An 18,447-nucleotide genomic window follows, 5' to 3' on the forward strand; every position below is an offset into this window, starting at 1 on the left:
AACCAAAAAAAAAAAAATGAACTGCTTTGAGCCTATGGCAGGGAAGAACAGAACTAGGCAGGGAAAGCTAGGCTGTATGCTGGGAGAAAGAAGGGCGGAGTCAGAGAGAAGCCATGGAGCTGCTGGAGACAGATGCCGGTTGGAATTTTACCAGTAAGCCACAGCCACGTGACAATACACAGATTAATAGAAATGGGTTAAATTAATATGTAAGAGTTAGCCAATAAGAAGCTAGAGCTAATGGACCAAGCAGCGATTTAAATAATACAGTTTCTGTGTGATTATTTCAGGTCTAAGCTAGCCGGCCACAGGAACAACAAGCAGCCTTCCTTCTCCAACAAAGAACTCTCCAGCAGCATTCTGTTTGGGGCTTAAGTAAGTTGTATGTCTAAAAGCTCTGATCAAAACTGGGTGCCAGCTAATTTATTTACTTGTCTGACATTGAGTTCCGAATATAAATTTTTCTAGCTAGACTCCTGTATTAACGCTGGGGCCTGGTTTACCAATCCAAATAGATGGGAAATTAAAGTGACGATCCTAGGGAAGTGGCTCTAAATTGAGAGTGGGCAGAAGCATGCCAGACACATCTCAGACAGATTCAATAGCGAGCTTTACCTGTCGATGAGAAAAGGGCGCTGTTTTTATCATACAAGCTTAAGGAAAATCAAGGCAGCAAGCTAAAATATTGTTGACTGAGGAGAGCCAGGGGCGTGAGAATAACCACAATACCAGATTTCTAGTTCTAAAGAGGCTGTGGGTTTTAGAAGCTTACAGAAGGTTATCATAGGAAGATGAGGTGGCTTTTCTGGTTTGTGTTTTGAGACTGGGTCTCGAGTAGCTAAGGCTGGGCCTTTAATTCCTGACACAGCTGCCTCCACCTCCCCTGTGCCAGGACGATTCTAGCTACACTGAGAAACCTCTGGAAGCAGCCTCAGGACAGCTGCTGGGCGACTCTGGACAGGGACTGCTATGTGACACACAGGGCAGCCTGAGGGTCTCAGTCCTGAGAACTACTGTAACCTTTCTTTTCCTTCCCTTCATGTCCAATCTGTCCAGCACAGTAAGGGCGGCTTCCTGCTCTGTACTACGGACTATGAAACCAGGAGTTGAAAGATACGGAGTCCCTCCAGCAGACAACAGAATCTTTCGCTACCTTAGGTTTTATGTAAGGCAACCGATTTAAAATCTGGTTTTATCTGTCTCCTCTCCATCAATTACGACAACTCTAACTTCTGTGGCTTCTATTTTATAACACAGTACTAGATTTACCTGTACACACAAGGCAAGTACATAAATCAATTTAAAAAGAAGCACAGTACTGTAACAGGCACTGGGGATACCCAAGGAATCCCAAACCACACCTGTCTCAGTGTCTAAAGGAATCAACTCTCACTCTAGTGGGGAGAGGAACACAGAGAAAGCCAGCGGCACGGTGACAGTGCAGAGCGGGACATGGACAGGGCACTGGCAGTCTGAGCAGGAAGCACTGGGCACTCCCGGCGCCTTCCTGGGATGGCTGTAGGATCCTATGTGGGAAGTGGGTCAGTACATGTCCCGCCCACTAAGGTCAGTTCCAAAAGGGCCTTGCTTGCTTCGTAGCCAGGACCTAGCTGAAAATCTGGCACCACAGAGGTTAACAAGCACCTGCTGAATAGTGAGAGAATTCTCAGCTGTACCCCACATGGTAACCAGCAGAAGCGAAGGTGGCATGTCTCCCTGGCAAGTCCTATGTGGACACAGACTGGCGTCTGGGGAGGGCTTACAATGACTCCTGGAAGGAGTGTCTTCGCAATGTGTGGTAAGCCTCAGTGCACACCGCCTGTCTGCGCTCTATGCACTACAGTACAGTTCGTGAGCTTCGGGCAAGGGGCTGGAGGTTGAAACACACAGAGACAGACAGACAGAGACCTCTAGTCACTGGTAAGAAGCCCTTTATTCAACAGCACCATGGAGGCTTATATACCCAATACAGTCAGGTGGGCCAACAGGTGAAAACCTTATCCTCTGATCCTCAAGGCCAAGGCAACTCGTGCTGGTGAAGCAGAGCTGGTAAACAACTTTGACACAGCCTTTAGTAACTCAAATCAGAAGGAAAGTAAAGATCTCTAGTGGGGAAGAGCAGCTGGAGGCCAGGACTCCAAATGGTCCCAACAGTAAGCCCTGCTCTTTTCAGTCCCAATCTCATTCCTGGATTAAACAATGTTCTTTCTGTATCCAAATTTACTCTGTGTGGAAAGGGGTCATATCTGTTGTTTAGCTCCTCACAGCCACCGGTGTTGTTCTAGCGACAGAGAACAGTGATGAAGGCACGGGTGGAAGCCGAGACTCAGAGAGGGAGTCATGTCACCAGCCAGTGCGCTGGATCATCATCTCAAGCTCAACAGTGCCAGCACTGTCGTAAGGAGGGTGACTGCAGATTCTGAATAGTGTCGGCCCCACCCCACCCCCGCCACATTATGAGCAGCTAGTTGGACTTAATAAAACACTGAAGCAAGTACCAAAGCACTGTGCTAGACAGCCTCTGTGTAACTCCCTAGGAAAGTACACAAGCCATCAAGAAAGCCAAGGCTCTCGGAAGCCTATGACTCCCCAGGTAAAGTGACAAATGCCAACAGTCCCACCAATAAAGAGGACACAGGGAGAGTCGACAGGCATAAAGAAACAAGAAAGCAGAATTAACATTAAAAAAAAAATAATCTGGAAAGGGTACGTGCTGCTTAAATGGAACCATGGCGAGAGGAAGTTTTCAGATTCAAATTTGGCAAGGCCAAGAGAGAACGTACTTAGTAAATAACAGGAAAGTACAAACCACTTAATGATTCATGCGCTCTGCTCAACAACAACACTGATCTGAGATCCTATGCTCTGCTTCCAGAGCATGATTATACTCAACATTTAATAAACGCTGCTTCATGCTACTGGGGAAGCAGAAGGCAGGGTCTATAAAATGAGGCCCCTGCACCAGACGAGCTCACAGCCCGCCAGGCATCCTGAGGCTATACCCCAAATCCAAAGCCCTGTGAAGCTGCCCAGAGGGACAATTATGTCTAAAGATGGTGAGACTCAGACACGCACAGATGAGAGGAGGCAGTGTAGTGAAAACGCCAGGGAGTACGGCATGGGGAGGCTCCCTCAGTCTCAGCTGCATTCAAAGCCCGAGCCTCACGTGCAGCAAGGACAGAGGATGGCTGAAAACAATAGGCACACCAAAGTCAGTAGCCACTGTGCGCACAGACTGGGTCAGTGAGGCAGGGGAACACAAGGCAGAGGGCGGGAACAGGCATGGACACCTCGACTGGGGCTCAAGCAACAGGAAGCAGTAAATGCTAATGCAAGTGAATCATGACACGGAGATATGGGGCTTGGCAATGAGATGCACAGGAAAATACAACACCTAGCTCCTCCCTGAACATGCCAGAATTGGCTGAGCAGTTTGATGGACTCCCTAAGGAGCTTGGGTTCAGAGATGGACAGATCAAGTCAGGGTTGTAGGGCTGGAGCTGAGGAAAAGACGCAAGGTTCATTAGCGGCAGCTGTGAGAGCCAAAAGATCATCCTAGTATCAAATTCCAACTTAAAGTTTTACTGGTTCTCACCCCTTCTCCAATTCCTTCCAGGGGCTGAGTTCTCCACACTTCCCCTTAATCCTGCCAAATGCCAAAGAACTGAGAAGTTCCATTCAATTAGCAGTTAATAGTGAAGTCTCTTGTATTTGGTGAGCTGGAACTCACTATGAAGCCCAGGCGGTTTCCAATCATGGGCTCAAATGGTCCTCCTGCCTCAGCCTCTTGTGTGATTTGGTGTGTGCAGACATGCCTGGCTCATTTCTTAGTTTCCTTTTTTAAAGATTTTTTTTAACTTGTGTATATGCACATGAGTGCAGGTAGCCAAGGAGGCCAGAAGGTGTGGGATCCTCTGGAGTTGAAGTTACAGGAAGTTGTAGATGCCACATGGGTGCTAAAAACCCAGGTCCTCTACAAAAGCAGCAAGTACTCATTACCCCAATGAGCAGACTGTATCCAACCCCCTTTTAAAGAATTTTTTAATTTCTTATATTTACAAAGAGCTCAAAATACATGTACATATTTTTAGTTTTAAAGAGTTATTTTCTGCAAGATGTATTTATATATGTATATATGTATGTATGTGGGTGCTTGTGGAATACAGAAGGCAGTACTGGAGCCCCTGAAACTGGACTTACAGGTGGCTGTGAGCTGCCTCATGTGGGTGCTAGGAACTGAACTCACGTCCTCTACAGGAGCAGTGTGTGCTCTTAACCAACGAACCATCTTTCCAACCTTTGTTTTTTTGTGTATTCTGTCTGAATATATGGATGAATATCATATGCCTGCAGTGTCCACAGAGGACAGAAGAGGGCATCAGATTTCCCTGGAGCCCGAGATATAGTGGTTGTGAGCAGCCATGAGAAAGCTGAGAACAGAACCAGGTCCTCTGTAAGAGCAGCCAGTGCTCCTGACTGCTGAGCCCCTTTTCTCTACCCCCGCCCCCCCCAGAACTCTTAGTTTTAAGTCTTATGTTCTAGCTTTCAACAATATAAAAATTGGCTAATAGAGTGATTCAAATGTTTTTTAAATGGTCTGGCCACTTTTAAAGAGAAATTTAGTCTCTGTTAATGACAAGAGCATCTGTAGAGGAGGCAAAGGAGGCAGGGCCCTGAGCAGGACCACAGACGACGAGCGAGGAAGAAATTAAGCGATATTCTGCCAGGCTGGAGAGGCAGCTGGAGCTCTGAGCATGAGCACCCTCAGAGATCGTGAGGAAACGGAAGCCCCGCAGGTTGAAAAAGCTATCTGTTAAGAGTTAAGCATTAAGCATCCATATGCAAAGTCTGAAGGGTAGGCCTAGTTAATGGGTTTCGGATGGCAGCGTTCTCCATGGGGAAGGCTCTGGAAGCTTGTCTACTCCATTAGCAATACAGCACAGGCTGTCACCTCAGCTGAGTAAACAGAGCCTGACCACGTGCCCAACCGAAAACTTGCTTGCTCTGAGATTCCACATTAAACAAGCCAGACAGAATTAGAAGATTTGGGACTAGTGCATATTGGCTTACCCTACATTCTGTTTCCCGGGTGGCTTCAAAATGAAAAGAAAACACAGTTGGGTTTTAGTCACAACTTTAAACTATCTCCTTAAGCCTGCATAGAGAGAACGCAGAGCCAGTCACTTAAAAGAATGGGTTTAGGAAATTAGGAAATCAGAATTGCAGCGGGTACAATGCTGGTCTCCTGTGCTGCCAGGGCCTCCAGGGGACAAGGGTCAGGTGTTTCCACAGTCAAGTGAAGCTCTCAATCACAGCACCTGGGACTGTACACCTCTGAGTCACACCCCAGTGAAGAATCAATTGTATGACTAAGAGATTTCCTATGAACGTCAATGGCTACACTGGCTTCACAGAAACAAAAACAAACCTAAACAAAAGCTCATTTGCTAGTATTTGGCCAACCTTAGCTGAAGGACAGTTCATACGAGAGCCTTGTCTCCTTTCTAGCTTCTTGAGACAGATCTCAACAGCCCGGGTTGCCTTGAACTCACAGTGGAATTGAGGATAACCTAGAGTTGATCTTCCAGTTTCTGGTGCTGAGATAGTCCAGGTTCTGGGATAACAAGCATGTAATCTCCATGCTCAGCCACATCCAAGCCTGTGTAAACATAATGGGCACTAATAACCGGCCAAGGAAGGCACATTTCAGAAGCTTTCCCAACAAACACAATTCCGGGAAAGGGGTTCAATGTGCAAAGTCTTTTATTTAAAATTTTGAAAAGTGAAGACTTCTGACCACCTCAGTATGTGCCCTCCTGCTCCAAGGAAGGACGACTATGAGCTCGCGCAGAGCTGTGTTTTCATCCACAGAACTCTGTAGGCACTTTGAAGTGAAGCTTGGCTTCAGAATACAAACACTGGGGGCTTTGGCTCAACCTTTAATATAAAAATTCACTGGTGTACAAAAGTGTGAAGAGTGAAATCCTGTGATTGAAAGTCCCCTCGCGTGCACTCCACGGTGCACGTGCACCCGCCCACACATCCTCGGGTGTGGAAACAGAAACTAATGCAAACCAGTGCTACCAAGAAGCGCCAACATGTGTATCCTCCGAATATCCGCCAATCACAGACCAGGATCTACTCCAAACATCCAGTAACAAAAAGCACAGCATCTTCCAGGAACAGCACGGCCGACTTCTTACTCACGATGGACCAGCACAAATAAACCCAGCAGAAACAGTACTGCATACTAGAAAATGAAACAGGAGCACGGTCAGGGGAACTTTAACAGCTCTTAAGTCTTCAGTGTTAATTAACTCTTCTGTGACTCAACTATCTAATCATGCCTGCATGCTTTAACTGTAATCCTTTGAACAGTTTCCAACATTAAATGAAAGCTACTGTGGGGGAGGGAACTGAATTTGGGGCCTCCTCACCCATGCTCAGGACATGTGCTGCTGAGCTGTACCCGAGACCCAAGAGCACTGCATTTTAAATCACACACACGGTAGGGCAATCTCACCTTAAATTTAGGATAGTCATTCATGAGGATTGTCACAATTCCAATATAAGGAACAAATCTAGAACAAACAAGCAAACAAACAACTTATCATCACATAAAAATGCCCTAACAAAGCAGCTGCTGACCTGTACTGGCTACTAATTACCAGCACCCTCTACAGAGTGCTAATTTTCAGTACAAAGTCCACTTGCATATATTATATTTGCTCCTTCCATCAGCCTGTTACAGGAAGTTAGGATTATTACCATTTTATAGATGAGGAAACATGATCACGCACCCAAGCTGTATGGTTTGTGTGTGGCACAGTTGGTATCTCTAATGACTAGGGGCTGGGTGTGGCCTCCGAGCCTTTGGGGAGCTGTCAGTCATGATGGAGAGATAAGGCAGAGCCCGACAGGGTATTTCAAGCACAGCAGTCAGCACACAGAGGAGCCTTTTTAGGAGTTCAAGGCTTCACCACCGGCCTGTGTAACTGCAGTCTGGTTTTGCCCTCTCAATCCTGATTGTATTTTTCAGACAGGATCTTGAAATGTGGCCCAGGCTGGACCTGAGCTTACTTCCACCTGCCTGAGTCTCCTAAAATGCTAGAACGAGGCCATGTGCCACTCTGTCTAGCTCTGAAACATCTATAGAGCCATGTCTGTAGGCACACACAGCAGACTGCTCTTAGCCTCCGTCTTCCTGTGCACCTCTGTAGCATTTTATTTTGATGACCACAAACTTGCTCTTGAAACGCTTCCTCTCTGGTCTCGATCACCCACAAGCCTGTTTCTACACCCACCTCTAGACTGCTGTACCTGTTCTTTCATTTCTTTCCCAAACGGAATCATAGACAGGTGACCAAGCTCTGGGGATCTGAGCCATCTCCCCAGCCCTGTGTCTTCACTAGCCTTCTTTTTCTTCATCCCCTCAAACTAGACAAAACCACCTGGTGAAGATAGTTTAGCACTTGATACACTGCCATTGAGGCTTTTCCTCACAATTTTAACTAATTTGTTGTATCCCAATTATATGGTACCCGCCTCCCCTTCAGACTCTATGAGAGCAGAAATCTTGATCCCCCGCAACCGCAAGGCCAACATAGAGCCATACTGCCTTGTACATCCAACCCTTCCAGTAAACACATACAAGTTCGCACAAGGACACGCACGCTCACATGCACACGTGCACAGTTTCACCATGCTGGAGATCAAGCCCAGGGCTCAGCTAGGCCAGACACTCACTATTGCTGAACCAAGTCTTTGGGCCAATACTGCCTGATGGAATGTTTGAATATCTGAGGTTTTTCTTTTCATTTTCTTGAGAAATTTCATTTTCTCCAGAATTTTCTCTCTATGCAAGGCAATTTAACATTGTAAGAATACAAAGCAGGGGCTGGGCATAGTGTACATGTATTTAATCCCAGCTCTTGGGAGGCAGAGGCAGGTGGATCTCAAGTTCAAGAATAGCCTGGTCTACATATTAAGTTTCAAGTTAATCAGGGCTACCTAGCGACACTCTATCTTAAAAACAAAATAAAACAACTCAATAATAATAATGATGATGATGATGACGATGATGATAATAATTCAGGACAGAACAAGAAAATGACCCGGTATCACTGATATGAGAGAAAAGATGGTGTTTCTATTTAGAAACATTCAACTTCTTCCATTTTCTCCTTCCCTGATGGGTCCAGAGTAGACTGGACACACTGTGTGTGGCAAACCAGCATTTATCACAGAGAAGAGTGGACCCTGCGCTCACCACAGTCCACTTCACTTTGTAAAGTGAACCTCCTGCCATGGCAAAGGCCACAGAAACAGAAATCACCTCTCACTCAACACCTCCACCATCAAGGTCACAGGCAAACCTCAACACTGTCTTTATAGTGTCCTTCACTTCCTATCCAGAACTCTCCTCGCTTCCTATCTTATCCTATTCTCTTAATTAAAACCTAAACCGTTCTCCTCCCTGCCTGCCCCCTTCCCAGACTCCCTTTCCATATACTGGTTTTTCGCAGCTGAACCTTCCTTGTTAGAATCACTTTGGGCTGCAGCTGAGCAGGGCCTAGCACACAGGTACGAAGCCCTGAAAGCAGGGGTGCTTGTGCTCACCTGTAATCCCAGTGTCAGAGAGGGAGAGAGCTCATACAGCAGACAGCTTAAGGCCAGCCCGGGCTACATGAAACCCGGCGTCAAGCACACAGCATCACCACATACGCTCTCGCATGGTCCCAGACTTGCTGAGTCTTCAAATGATGCTCTAGCACACTCAAGTGCAAAGTTTAGGCTGATATACGGTGCATGACACAGGGACATGGTGACAAGCATGAGGACCACAGAGGATCCATGTCAACATGTGGGTTCCCCAAGAGCTGAAAAGAGACACCTACAAAATACTGCTAAGCTCTGGGAAGGACTTCATTAGTTGTTTTAAATCAAAATCTGGCCGGGCGGTGGTGGCGCACGCCTTTAATCCCAGCACTCGGGAGGTAGAGGCAGGTGGATCTCTGTGAGTTCGAGGCCAGCCTGGTCTACAGAGCTAGTTCCAGGACAGGCTCCAAAGCCACAGAGAAACCCTGTCTCGAAAAACCAAAAAAAAAAAAAAAAATCAAAATCTGCAGTACTTCCCCCCACCCCACTCAGATGTTAAAACAGAGCTGCTAGTAAGCAGAATGGGATTGTAGACGAGTAAACAGATGCCACTCACACACCACCTCCAACCCCAGCTCATGCCAAGTTATTGTCTGGACGGTGGAGCATGGTGTACGGTTCACATGACCAAGAGTGCTGTTCAGGCAGCTGTGGCACCATGCCAGTAACCTCAGCTCTGTGGGAGGCTGAGGCTGCACTGGCTGTACCTACATGTGGATTTTATTTTTTGTTTACATTTAAGACTTGAGCACTTTTATGGAATACCTCTCAATGTACTTCAATATATGTATACAGTCAGAGCACAGAGTAGACACTGACTTCAAAAGGACTGCTAAAGAGACAGCACTACCAACCGGTATTTAAAGAGAAAGTAAAGGCTAGAAAGATGGCTCAGGACTTAAGAGCATAGGCTCATCCAGAGGACTAGGTCTGATTCCCAGCACTTTCATGGTTGCTGACAACTGTCTGTAACTATGGTTCCTCTTCTGACCTCCTCTGGCACCAAACACACATGTGGTATGGACATACCAACCACATTTAAAAATCTATTTAAAAAAAATAAAAGAAGGGAGCTGGAGATACGGCTCAGAGGCTAAGAGCACAGACAGGCTCTTCAAGAAGTCCTAAGTTCAATTCCCAGCAACCACATGGTGGCTCACAGCCATCTGTAATGAGATCTGGTGCCTTCTTCTGGCCTGCAGCAGGCACACATGCAGGCAGAACACTGTATACATAATAAATAAATAAACCTCTAAAAAACTAAAACACTAAAAGAAAATTAACATATCAGCTTAAAGATCAAACAATAAGGAAAAAGTGCTACACAAATGAAGAGTAGATCTATATATATATGAAGTTTGGGGCAAGTTGGGAGTAATAAATATGATAGCTAAAGTTACGTTTTAAGTTTAAATTATTGTTCTTAAGAGATCTATAATATAAAAATGCCTCAACTGTAATCCACATTTGCCGAAAGACAGACAGCTTCCTGGAATGCTAGGAGCTGTTGCTAACGTAAGAAAACAAGTCGTGTGTTTTCGCTTCTGTAAACAACTGTATAGGATGTGCTGATCACACACAGGCAGAAGGGTCGTAAGTAGCCTGTGGTGCTTGCCTTTATAAGCCTCTGACTAACATAATTTGGTGTCATCCTCTGGGCATCCTAGGTATGGACGTAGCCAGTGTCCACTGTCCAGGCCAGTACTCAATGAACGTTGCTTCAAATATTGCTCAGAAGCTGTAGTAGTTGTCTTATTCTCGTCTGTTGAGATGAACATAATTCCAGAACTTTGGAGACACAGGGAGGTGGACTGCTTTAAGTCTGAGGCCAGCTTGGTCTATATAGTGAGTTCCAAGACAGTCAGATCTCCATATGACACCCTGTCTCAAACAAACAAACAAACAAACAAACAAACAAAAACCATGGGGCTGGAGAGATGGCTCAGTGGATAAAGCGCCTGCCACAAAGACCGACAATATGAGCTGGAACCCTGGGACACACACAGTAGAAGAATCAACTTCCCCAGGCTGTCCTCTGACCTCCACATTGGAGTTGTGAAATAACCACATACACATTTACAAAAATAAATATTAATAAAAAAAATCTGGGTTTGGTGGATGCCCTTAATCCCAGCAGAGAGGCAGAAAGTGGTAATCTCTGGGAGTTCAAGGCCAGCCTGGTCTACAAAGTGAGTTCCATATCATCCAGGGTTATACAATGAAACCATCAAATAAATGAATGAATAAAAATAAATAAATGAGGGGGGCTGGAGAGATGGCTCAGTGGTTAAGAGCATTGTTCAATTCCCAGCAACCACATGGTGGCTCACAACCATCTGTAATGAGGTCTGGTGCCCTCTTCTGGCCTGCAGACATACACACAGACAGAATATTGTATACATAATAAATAAATATTTAAAAAAAATAAATAAATGAACAAACAAACAAATAAGGGGTCTGTACCTCAGAAGCCAAATTAATAAAATGCTATATGATGATCCCAGAGTAGCTGGTTTTTGAAACGACCTGCTTGAAATAAATAAAAAGTAAGTTTTTCTGAGGCAAGATTTCATGTAGCTCAAGCTGGCCATGAACTTTTAATCCTGTTAAGACATGCATACAACTGTGAAGCCTAGCTGACAAAAAGTGTATTTAAAAATGTATATTCACAAAGAATATATAAATTGTAATTGTTGGTTTTAGTCAAGAGAAAGCTCACATCAAACTCATATCTTTTTTTGTTTTTAAAGATTTATTTATTTATTATGTACACAGTGTTCAGCCCCATGTATGCCTGCAGGCCAGAAGAGGGTACCAGATCTCATTACAGATGGTTGTGAGCCACCATGTGGTTGCTGGGAACTCAGAACTTTGGAAGGGTAGTCAGTGCTCTTAACCTCTGAGCCATCTCTCCAGCCCTCAAACTCATTTCTTATATTTTAAATTTTTTATTTAAATAACTTTTTAGACTTGTTTTTATTAGTTTATTATTTTATGTATGAGTGTTTTGCATGCATGTGCAAGTGTGCCTGGTGCCCAAGGAGGTGGTGAGCCTCCATGTGGGTGTTGGGAACTGAACCTGGGTCCTTTGAAACAATAACCAGTGTTCTTAACCACCGAGTCAACTATTCAGCCCTATATTTTTAATTGTCAGAACAGGGCTTCACTGTGCTGCTGTAAACACCTTCTACCTCTAGAGGACCCTGTCCCAGCTCCCAGGTAGCTAGGGTTATACATGTGACATATGTGCCACTGTACCTAGACACAAGCTTTATTTTTTTCTTTACATGTCATTTACATACATTTTATGGGATACCACTTAATATATTGTAATACATGTATACAGTACGCACTACGCCAGTCAGGGTAATCAGCATCTCCGTTCTACCATCAAAGGCTGTGGCAAACTTCAAGAGCAGACATTTTGTCTGGGCACTTTACTTCCTCTTCTGTTGGGATGGCCTTGTCTGGATGCTGACCGTCACTAGGCTAGTTTCCCTTTCCTTGGTTTCATTCCTTCCTCACCATCACATCTCTATTCTGCCGTCTCTCTTCTTTTCCTCCCATTGCTCTCTTCCAGGGACTAACTGGTCCTCTTAGATTGTTTTTAACTTTCTGGTTCTCAGAGTCATCTCTATTAAATATTTAGTTGGTACAATAGTATTTTCATTTCTGAAGTTTTTATTCTAGAAGATGAACTAACCTTGAAAATTAGGAGAGGTGAAAGAAGCCAAACACAGAAGATACAACTATGATTCTGTTTACGAGAAAGACCCCAAACAGGCCAACCCCTAGACAGTAGGTTAGCGACTGTCAGCAGCGGCAGGAGGAAGGGGATGAGGCATGAACGCTGGTGAGCGTGGAGGGTTACCTGAGGTGGAGAGAAATGTCCTGGGATGAGGTAGTAGTGATGGTGATGGCTGCACAAACTTGGTAGAAATCATATTCATAAAGTATGAAGCTGGAATTTGTGAATTATACCCCTTAAAATAGAGAACCTTATCTCTCAAGATATGTGAATTCTATTTCAGTAACATTGTTAAAAACCATTTTGGTTCAGAACCTTAGCTGTTTCTAAAGATATTTGTAGCATAGTCACAGGCTTGCCTGCAGAAATGCTCTGCCCCCAAGAGTAAGGTCCAGCCACACTCTGAAATTCCAGCTTCGTGCTTTATAAATATAATTTCTACCAAGGAGAGCTACTCACGTCAACACGTGTCAAGCTGGGGGGTGGGTAATCAATGGAAAGTGAGTTTGTACAGTGAAGCCTGTCTGCCAGCTGTTCATGTCCCAGGTGTTTCATAGTTCATAGAAACGTTACCTAATTCAGATTATTAATTTTTTATTAAACCATTGAAGGGCTTATATTGTTAAACTTAAGATTTTATTTTAAACTTTATATAGTTTGGAATTTAAAAAATTCTTCAGAAAGACATGATACTTGAGAGAAGGAAAACCTAACTACTCTAACCTAGACAATGAGACATCCTTAGCCAATGAAGGGACAGAAGAGGCAGACACAGTTGTGACAGTAAGAACCAAACACACATAAAGGGACACTCTTTTTTTTTTTTCTTCTTTCCCTGTAACAGGGTTTTTCTGTATAGCTCTGGCTGTGCTGGAACTCACTGCGCAGACCAGGCTGGCCTTGAACCTGGAGATCAGCCTGCCTCTGCCTCTCAAATGCTGGGATTATAGGCGTGCGCCACCACCTCCCAGCTAAAGAGAAGAAGCATACATAAAACAGTTCAGCAAAATTTGTCAAAAAGCTTTAGAGTGTGCATATGCTTTATCCAGTAGCTCAGTTTTATAAGTGGGAAGACTGGGTAGAACCACTGGATATATCTAACAGCAAGATGCTCGCTCTGACAGTGTCCACGAAACAAATGAACATCAAGACAAAAGCCACGCTGGGTGGACGTAAGCCTCCCCGCAGAGGCAGGCGGATCTCTGTGAGTTCAAGGCCAGCCTGGTCTACAAGAGCTAATTCCAGGACAGGAACCAAAAACTATGGAGAAACCCTGTCTCAAAAAATCCAAAAAAAGCCAGGCGGTGGTGGCGCACGCCTTAAAATCCCAGCAATTGGGAGGCAGAGGCAGGCGGATCTCTGTGAGTTCGAGGCCAGCCTGGTCTACAGAGGGAGTTCTACGATAGTCTCCAAAGCTACAGAGAAACCCTGACTCGAAAAACAAAAAAAAAAAAAAAAAAAAAAAAAAAAAAAAAAAAAAAAAAAAAAAAAGAGGGAGACATAAGCCAGGGGCCAATTCTAAGGAGGACACCCAGTAGCTGTATGAGCTACGCCGAGAATGAGGTGCTAACTCTGAAAATGATGGCAAATTTGTAAACACACTAATGAGCAGTTAGGAGCACTGGCTGGGCCGGGAGGAGGTGGTGGCACAAACCTTTAATGCCAGCACTCGGGAGGCAGAGGCAGGCGGATCTCTGTAAATTCGAGGCCAGCCTGGTCTAAGAAGCAAGTTACAGGACAGATAGTGCTGTTATACAAAGAAACCCAGTCTCATTAAAAAAAAAAAAAGTTCTCCTGAGGTTGAATATTCACGCATGCAAGCACGCACGCCCACATGCACGTCCACACATGCAGACACAACACAACACAACGGTACTTGTCTGATCTGGATTCCTTCATATCTCTCATCCACTCAGCACCCCTCCTGCACAGCTGTGTCACCGGGAGGTGCTGCTGCACAGCTGACTTATTTTAGTGAGGACAACGCTCCGACAACAGTAAGAACGCTTTGAAGCACCTAGAAAGAACCAGCACCCATCCATTTGAGGGACACCGTACCAGCAATTCTGCTGTGAGGGCTCAGAGTGGGCTCTGGAGCCTCCACTGCTTAATCCCACCAGCAGCAGCGTGATCTTAGACACGTAACATGACTATGAGTTTCCTCATCTGCAGAATGGAGAGTTAGGGTCGTCTGGAGGTTAAAATGAAGCAATACTCATAAGGCACATACAATGAGTATCTGCTATATAGCAAGCTCTAATGAAGGTGAGTTATCGTTAATACTATTAATATATTAAAGTAGTAATTCCATACTTCTTTATACCCGTAACTTACAAGTCCTGTCCTCCACTGATCTGTTCTCCTGATAATATCTGAAATAAACAGGCTTAACATAATTTAAAAATTTCATTTGACCTCATCAACTTCAAGACTAGAAATAAAACAGTATATAATAAATTAACACAATAAAATTAATTTAGATGAACAATTTAAACTGTCCCAATAAATCTCTATTAACTTAAGTTAATGCTTAAAGCAGCATTAATAATACTGGACCCAATAACCTGGTCAACTATTGACATCAATATTCCTGGGATGAACTGAATAACTGATTTGCTTTTAGAGACACAGTCTCATGTAGCCCATGTTAGCCTCCAAGTTTTTTAGTGAGTCTAGTCTTGAACTCTTAATCCTTTTGCCTCTACTTCCCAGGAGCTGGGATTACAGGTGTGTACCATCACCCCTGGCTAACATCTGTAATCGTGATGTCCAGCTTACAATCTCATCCCTAGCATTCTACCCTCTTATCTGTACCCATTCCCCTGCTCAGGAATAAGTACAACGTAAGGCTTAGGTGCATTTTAAGATGTGTATTTTTTTTGTTTTGTTTTGTTTTGTTTTGTTTTTGTTTTTCGAGACAGGGTTTCTCTGTGGCTTTGGAGCCTGTCCTGGAACTAGCTCTTGTAGACCAGGCTGGTCTCGAACTCACAGAGATCCGCCTGCCTCTGCCTCCCAAGTGCTGGGATTAAAGGCGTGCGCCACCACCGCCCGGCTAAGATGTGTATTTTTTAAAGGACAAAAGGTGACTTGGTGGAAGCAGGGCCAACTGCTATGCGTTCAGTTGTGCACAGTAAGACCACATTTAAAGACATTTCCCCTGGGTACTCACCCTCTCGCTCTTCCTACAACGTCTTTCTTCTCTAGCCAGTGTTGTCCTTGTTTATAGAGGCCTCGGTCGTCAACGGCATTATTATCTCCTTTGGTTAGGAACTTGATATGCCCGTTTTGCCTTCAGAGTAAGGGAAACACAAGTCACCAAAAACCATCACGGCCTTAATGCAGAGAATCTGTTCTTCCCAAGGAGCTGCGGGTAATCATCATGCCTAACGGCGAGTCGCTAACTGGCTGAGGAGTGCTTACGGCTGGACCGCTTAGCTAGAGAAAGATTACGTGAGTAGTCTAACATTAAGGAGCTGAAATACTTAGGTGAGCATTATGAACACGGCTGTAGAAAAACATGAAATGACACTAGATCATACAAATTTTACTACTTGAACAGATAAACCAGCATATATAATAAACTTCATCTTATATTAAAATATGCTATGCACAACCAATTTTCTACAAACATAAAAATCAAAGGCACATACTAAATTATCCCTCAGGCTATAACTGTCTAAGTAAAGACCATGGAAAACTAACAAACAGCAGAATTCCTGTAACTAACATGGACATTTTCACATGGAACAAAGGCTCTAGGTGAAGGAAGCTCTAGGTGGAGCAGAGTCTATACGGTGCAGCCAGTTTGACGACTCAGCAGATACGGCATTTGCCACCAAGCTGGTCCCCAGAAACCACAGTACAAGGAAAGAAACAACTTCCCCAGGCCGTCCTCTCGCCTCCATATGTACCTGGTAGTGCCCTCCAAATAAATAAATGTAATTAAAAAACAAAAAAAGCAATTAAAAAAATCCCAAGTTAAAGCCACATCAACCATCTGCGGCCGAGGACCTTAATTGATTTAAGTTCAATCAAATGGTTTTACAAAAGTCATAATGACAGCCGGGAGGTAGTGGTGCACACCTTTGATCCCAGCACTTCAGAGGCAGGAGGCAGGCAGATCTGTGTGAGTTTGAGACCAGTCTGGGTCTACAGAGCTAGTTCCAGACTGACAGCCAGGGCTGCACAGAGAACCATAAGACCAAAACCAAAAGAAAAAAAAGTGCAAAATCCCTCACTATCTTGCCTAATCAAAGAATGGTTACCTTGGGACTGGTGACGTAGCTTGGTGAGTGCTGGCCTAGCATATACTAGGCTTTGATTTCGATCCCCGCACCAAATAAATGGAGCATGGCAGCATATGCCTGTAATCCCAATGCTCGGGAGGTAAAGGCAGGAAAACGAAAGAAGACAGCCTGGGCTACATGAAGCCCTATCTCAAAAAACCAAAACAGGAAGAAAGGGGAGGGGGAGAGATGGGGGAGGTCTAGGAATTTAATACTACTAAAGAATGTTAAGACTTCCTGTAATTTTTTTTAAAATTGCTTTTAGATTTATTTTCTATGTATTAGTGTTTGACTGCACACGTGCACACATGCACACCATGGATGCGCCTGGCGCCTGAAGAGGAGAGAAGACAGTATTGGATCCCCTGGGACCTAGGGTTACAGGCCGTGTGAGCTGCCTGCCATGTGGGTGGTGGAATGCAACAGGGTCCTCTGCGGGAGCGACAAGTGCTGTTCATCACTGAGCCATCTCTCTGGCCCAACTTCTAGTAATTTTTTTTTGTTTTTGTTTTTTTTCGAGACAGGGTTTCTCTGTAGTTCCTGTCCTGGAACTAGCTCTGTAGACCAGGCTGGTCTCAAACTCACAGAAATCCGCCTGCCTCTGCCTCCCGAGTTCTGGGATTAAAGGTGTGCGCCACCATCGCCCAGCTTTGTAATTTTCATAATGTTTACAGTTACGAAAGACCTGACTAAAACTAATACAAGTGTCTTTAACAATCACAGTCTATAGAAAAGAGACTTAGCTTCAGGTTTCTGCTGACTAATATCCACTCAGGAACTGACTCCCAAGATGCTAAGACCACAGGTGAAAACCGGGAGGTGTTGCAAACACCCAGGACAGTCAAGTGCAAATGCCACACTCAAAATGAGGTTCCAGCCAGAAACAATGCAAACACATACAGAGAAAATTAACCGTAGCTGACAATTTGGTAAGTGAAAGAATGTCGGAGATACCACACCACAGGGGATTAAAGAGGACAGTCAAGAGCACAGGGAGGAAGAGTCGGTTAAGACAGAAAAGCGCCAGAAGGGAGGAAGGCTGGGCTATTCCCAAGGACCTGCTTGTCAGGAAACGACACGCAGGCTTTCTCCTGCCGGCCTGGGATCAGCTCACTACTGTTTCCTGAAAAAGCACATAACCCATCATCTACTTAGTGGCAGAACAAATACTCTGCCCTGGTAACTACCCCTCAACACACCTATTAAGATTTAAGGTATGTTCCAGCCAGGCGGTGGCACACGCCTTCAACCCCAGCACTAGGGGATGCAGAGGCAGGTGGTTCTCTGTGAATTCAAGATCAGCCTGCTCTACACAGCAAGTTCTAGGGCAGCCAGGGCTACACAGAGAAACCCTGTCTCAAAAAACTTAAAAAACAAACAAAGAAACCGATATGCTCCAGCCAGATGTGGTGGAGCCTGCATGGAATTAAAAAAGAACGTGAAAAACCCCTGGAAAAATCTTCAGAGAAACAGATGAATTAATAACTATTCAGTTTTCCAAATGTAAGCCAAACTTTCAGATATTCATAAAATTGGATGGAAAGTAAAGGTTAAAGGGTTCCCTACTCTCTATAATGTTTTATTATTAGCCCAGGCTAGCCTTCACCTTGCTATGCAAGCCAACAATGACCCTGAACTTGTCTGTCCCTGCCTCCCAAGTGCTGGGATTACAGACATGCATGCCAAGGCCTGGGTTTTGTAGTGCAGCACTGGGGAGCTAATCCAGGGCTTTAGTCTAGCAACTGAGTTACATGT

The 18,447-nt window shown here is 44.6% G+C and overlaps 1 protein-coding gene across 4 annotated transcripts in view; it reads right to left on the bottom strand.

Annotated features, from left to right (window-relative positions):
• The window catches only part of Sec11a (SEC11 homolog A, signal peptidase complex subunit), a 47,720-nt gene that overhangs the window by 2,788 nt on the left and 26,485 nt on the right, over nucleotides 1–18,447 (bottom strand). Inside the window, exons 4-7 of one of the 4 annotated variants that reach the window (XM_013350199.2) lie at nucleotides 15,576–15,695; nucleotides 14,741–14,792; nucleotides 6,524–6,581; nucleotides 5,741–6,250 (exon numbers count right to left, since the gene is read on the bottom strand). In XM_013350199.2, coding sequence (XP_013205653.1) covers nucleotides 6,540–6,581; nucleotides 14,741–14,792; nucleotides 15,576–15,695 — 214 coding nt within the window. In that variant the 3' untranslated portion in view covers nucleotides 5,741–6,250; nucleotides 6,524–6,539. Of the gene's footprint in view, nucleotides 1–5,740; nucleotides 6,251–6,523; nucleotides 6,582–14,740; nucleotides 14,793–15,575; nucleotides 15,696–18,447 lie in introns of those variants that run through there. The other 3 variants (XM_005357654.3, XM_013350198.2, XM_026784337.1) reach the window with 3 other exon arrangements.

This window comes from Microtus ochrogaster, chromosome 22, assembly GCF_000317375.1.
Source record: "Microtus ochrogaster isolate Prairie Vole_2 chromosome 22, MicOch1.0, whole genome shotgun sequence".
NCBI lineage: Eukaryota > Metazoa > Chordata > Mammalia > Rodentia > Cricetidae > Microtus > Microtus ochrogaster.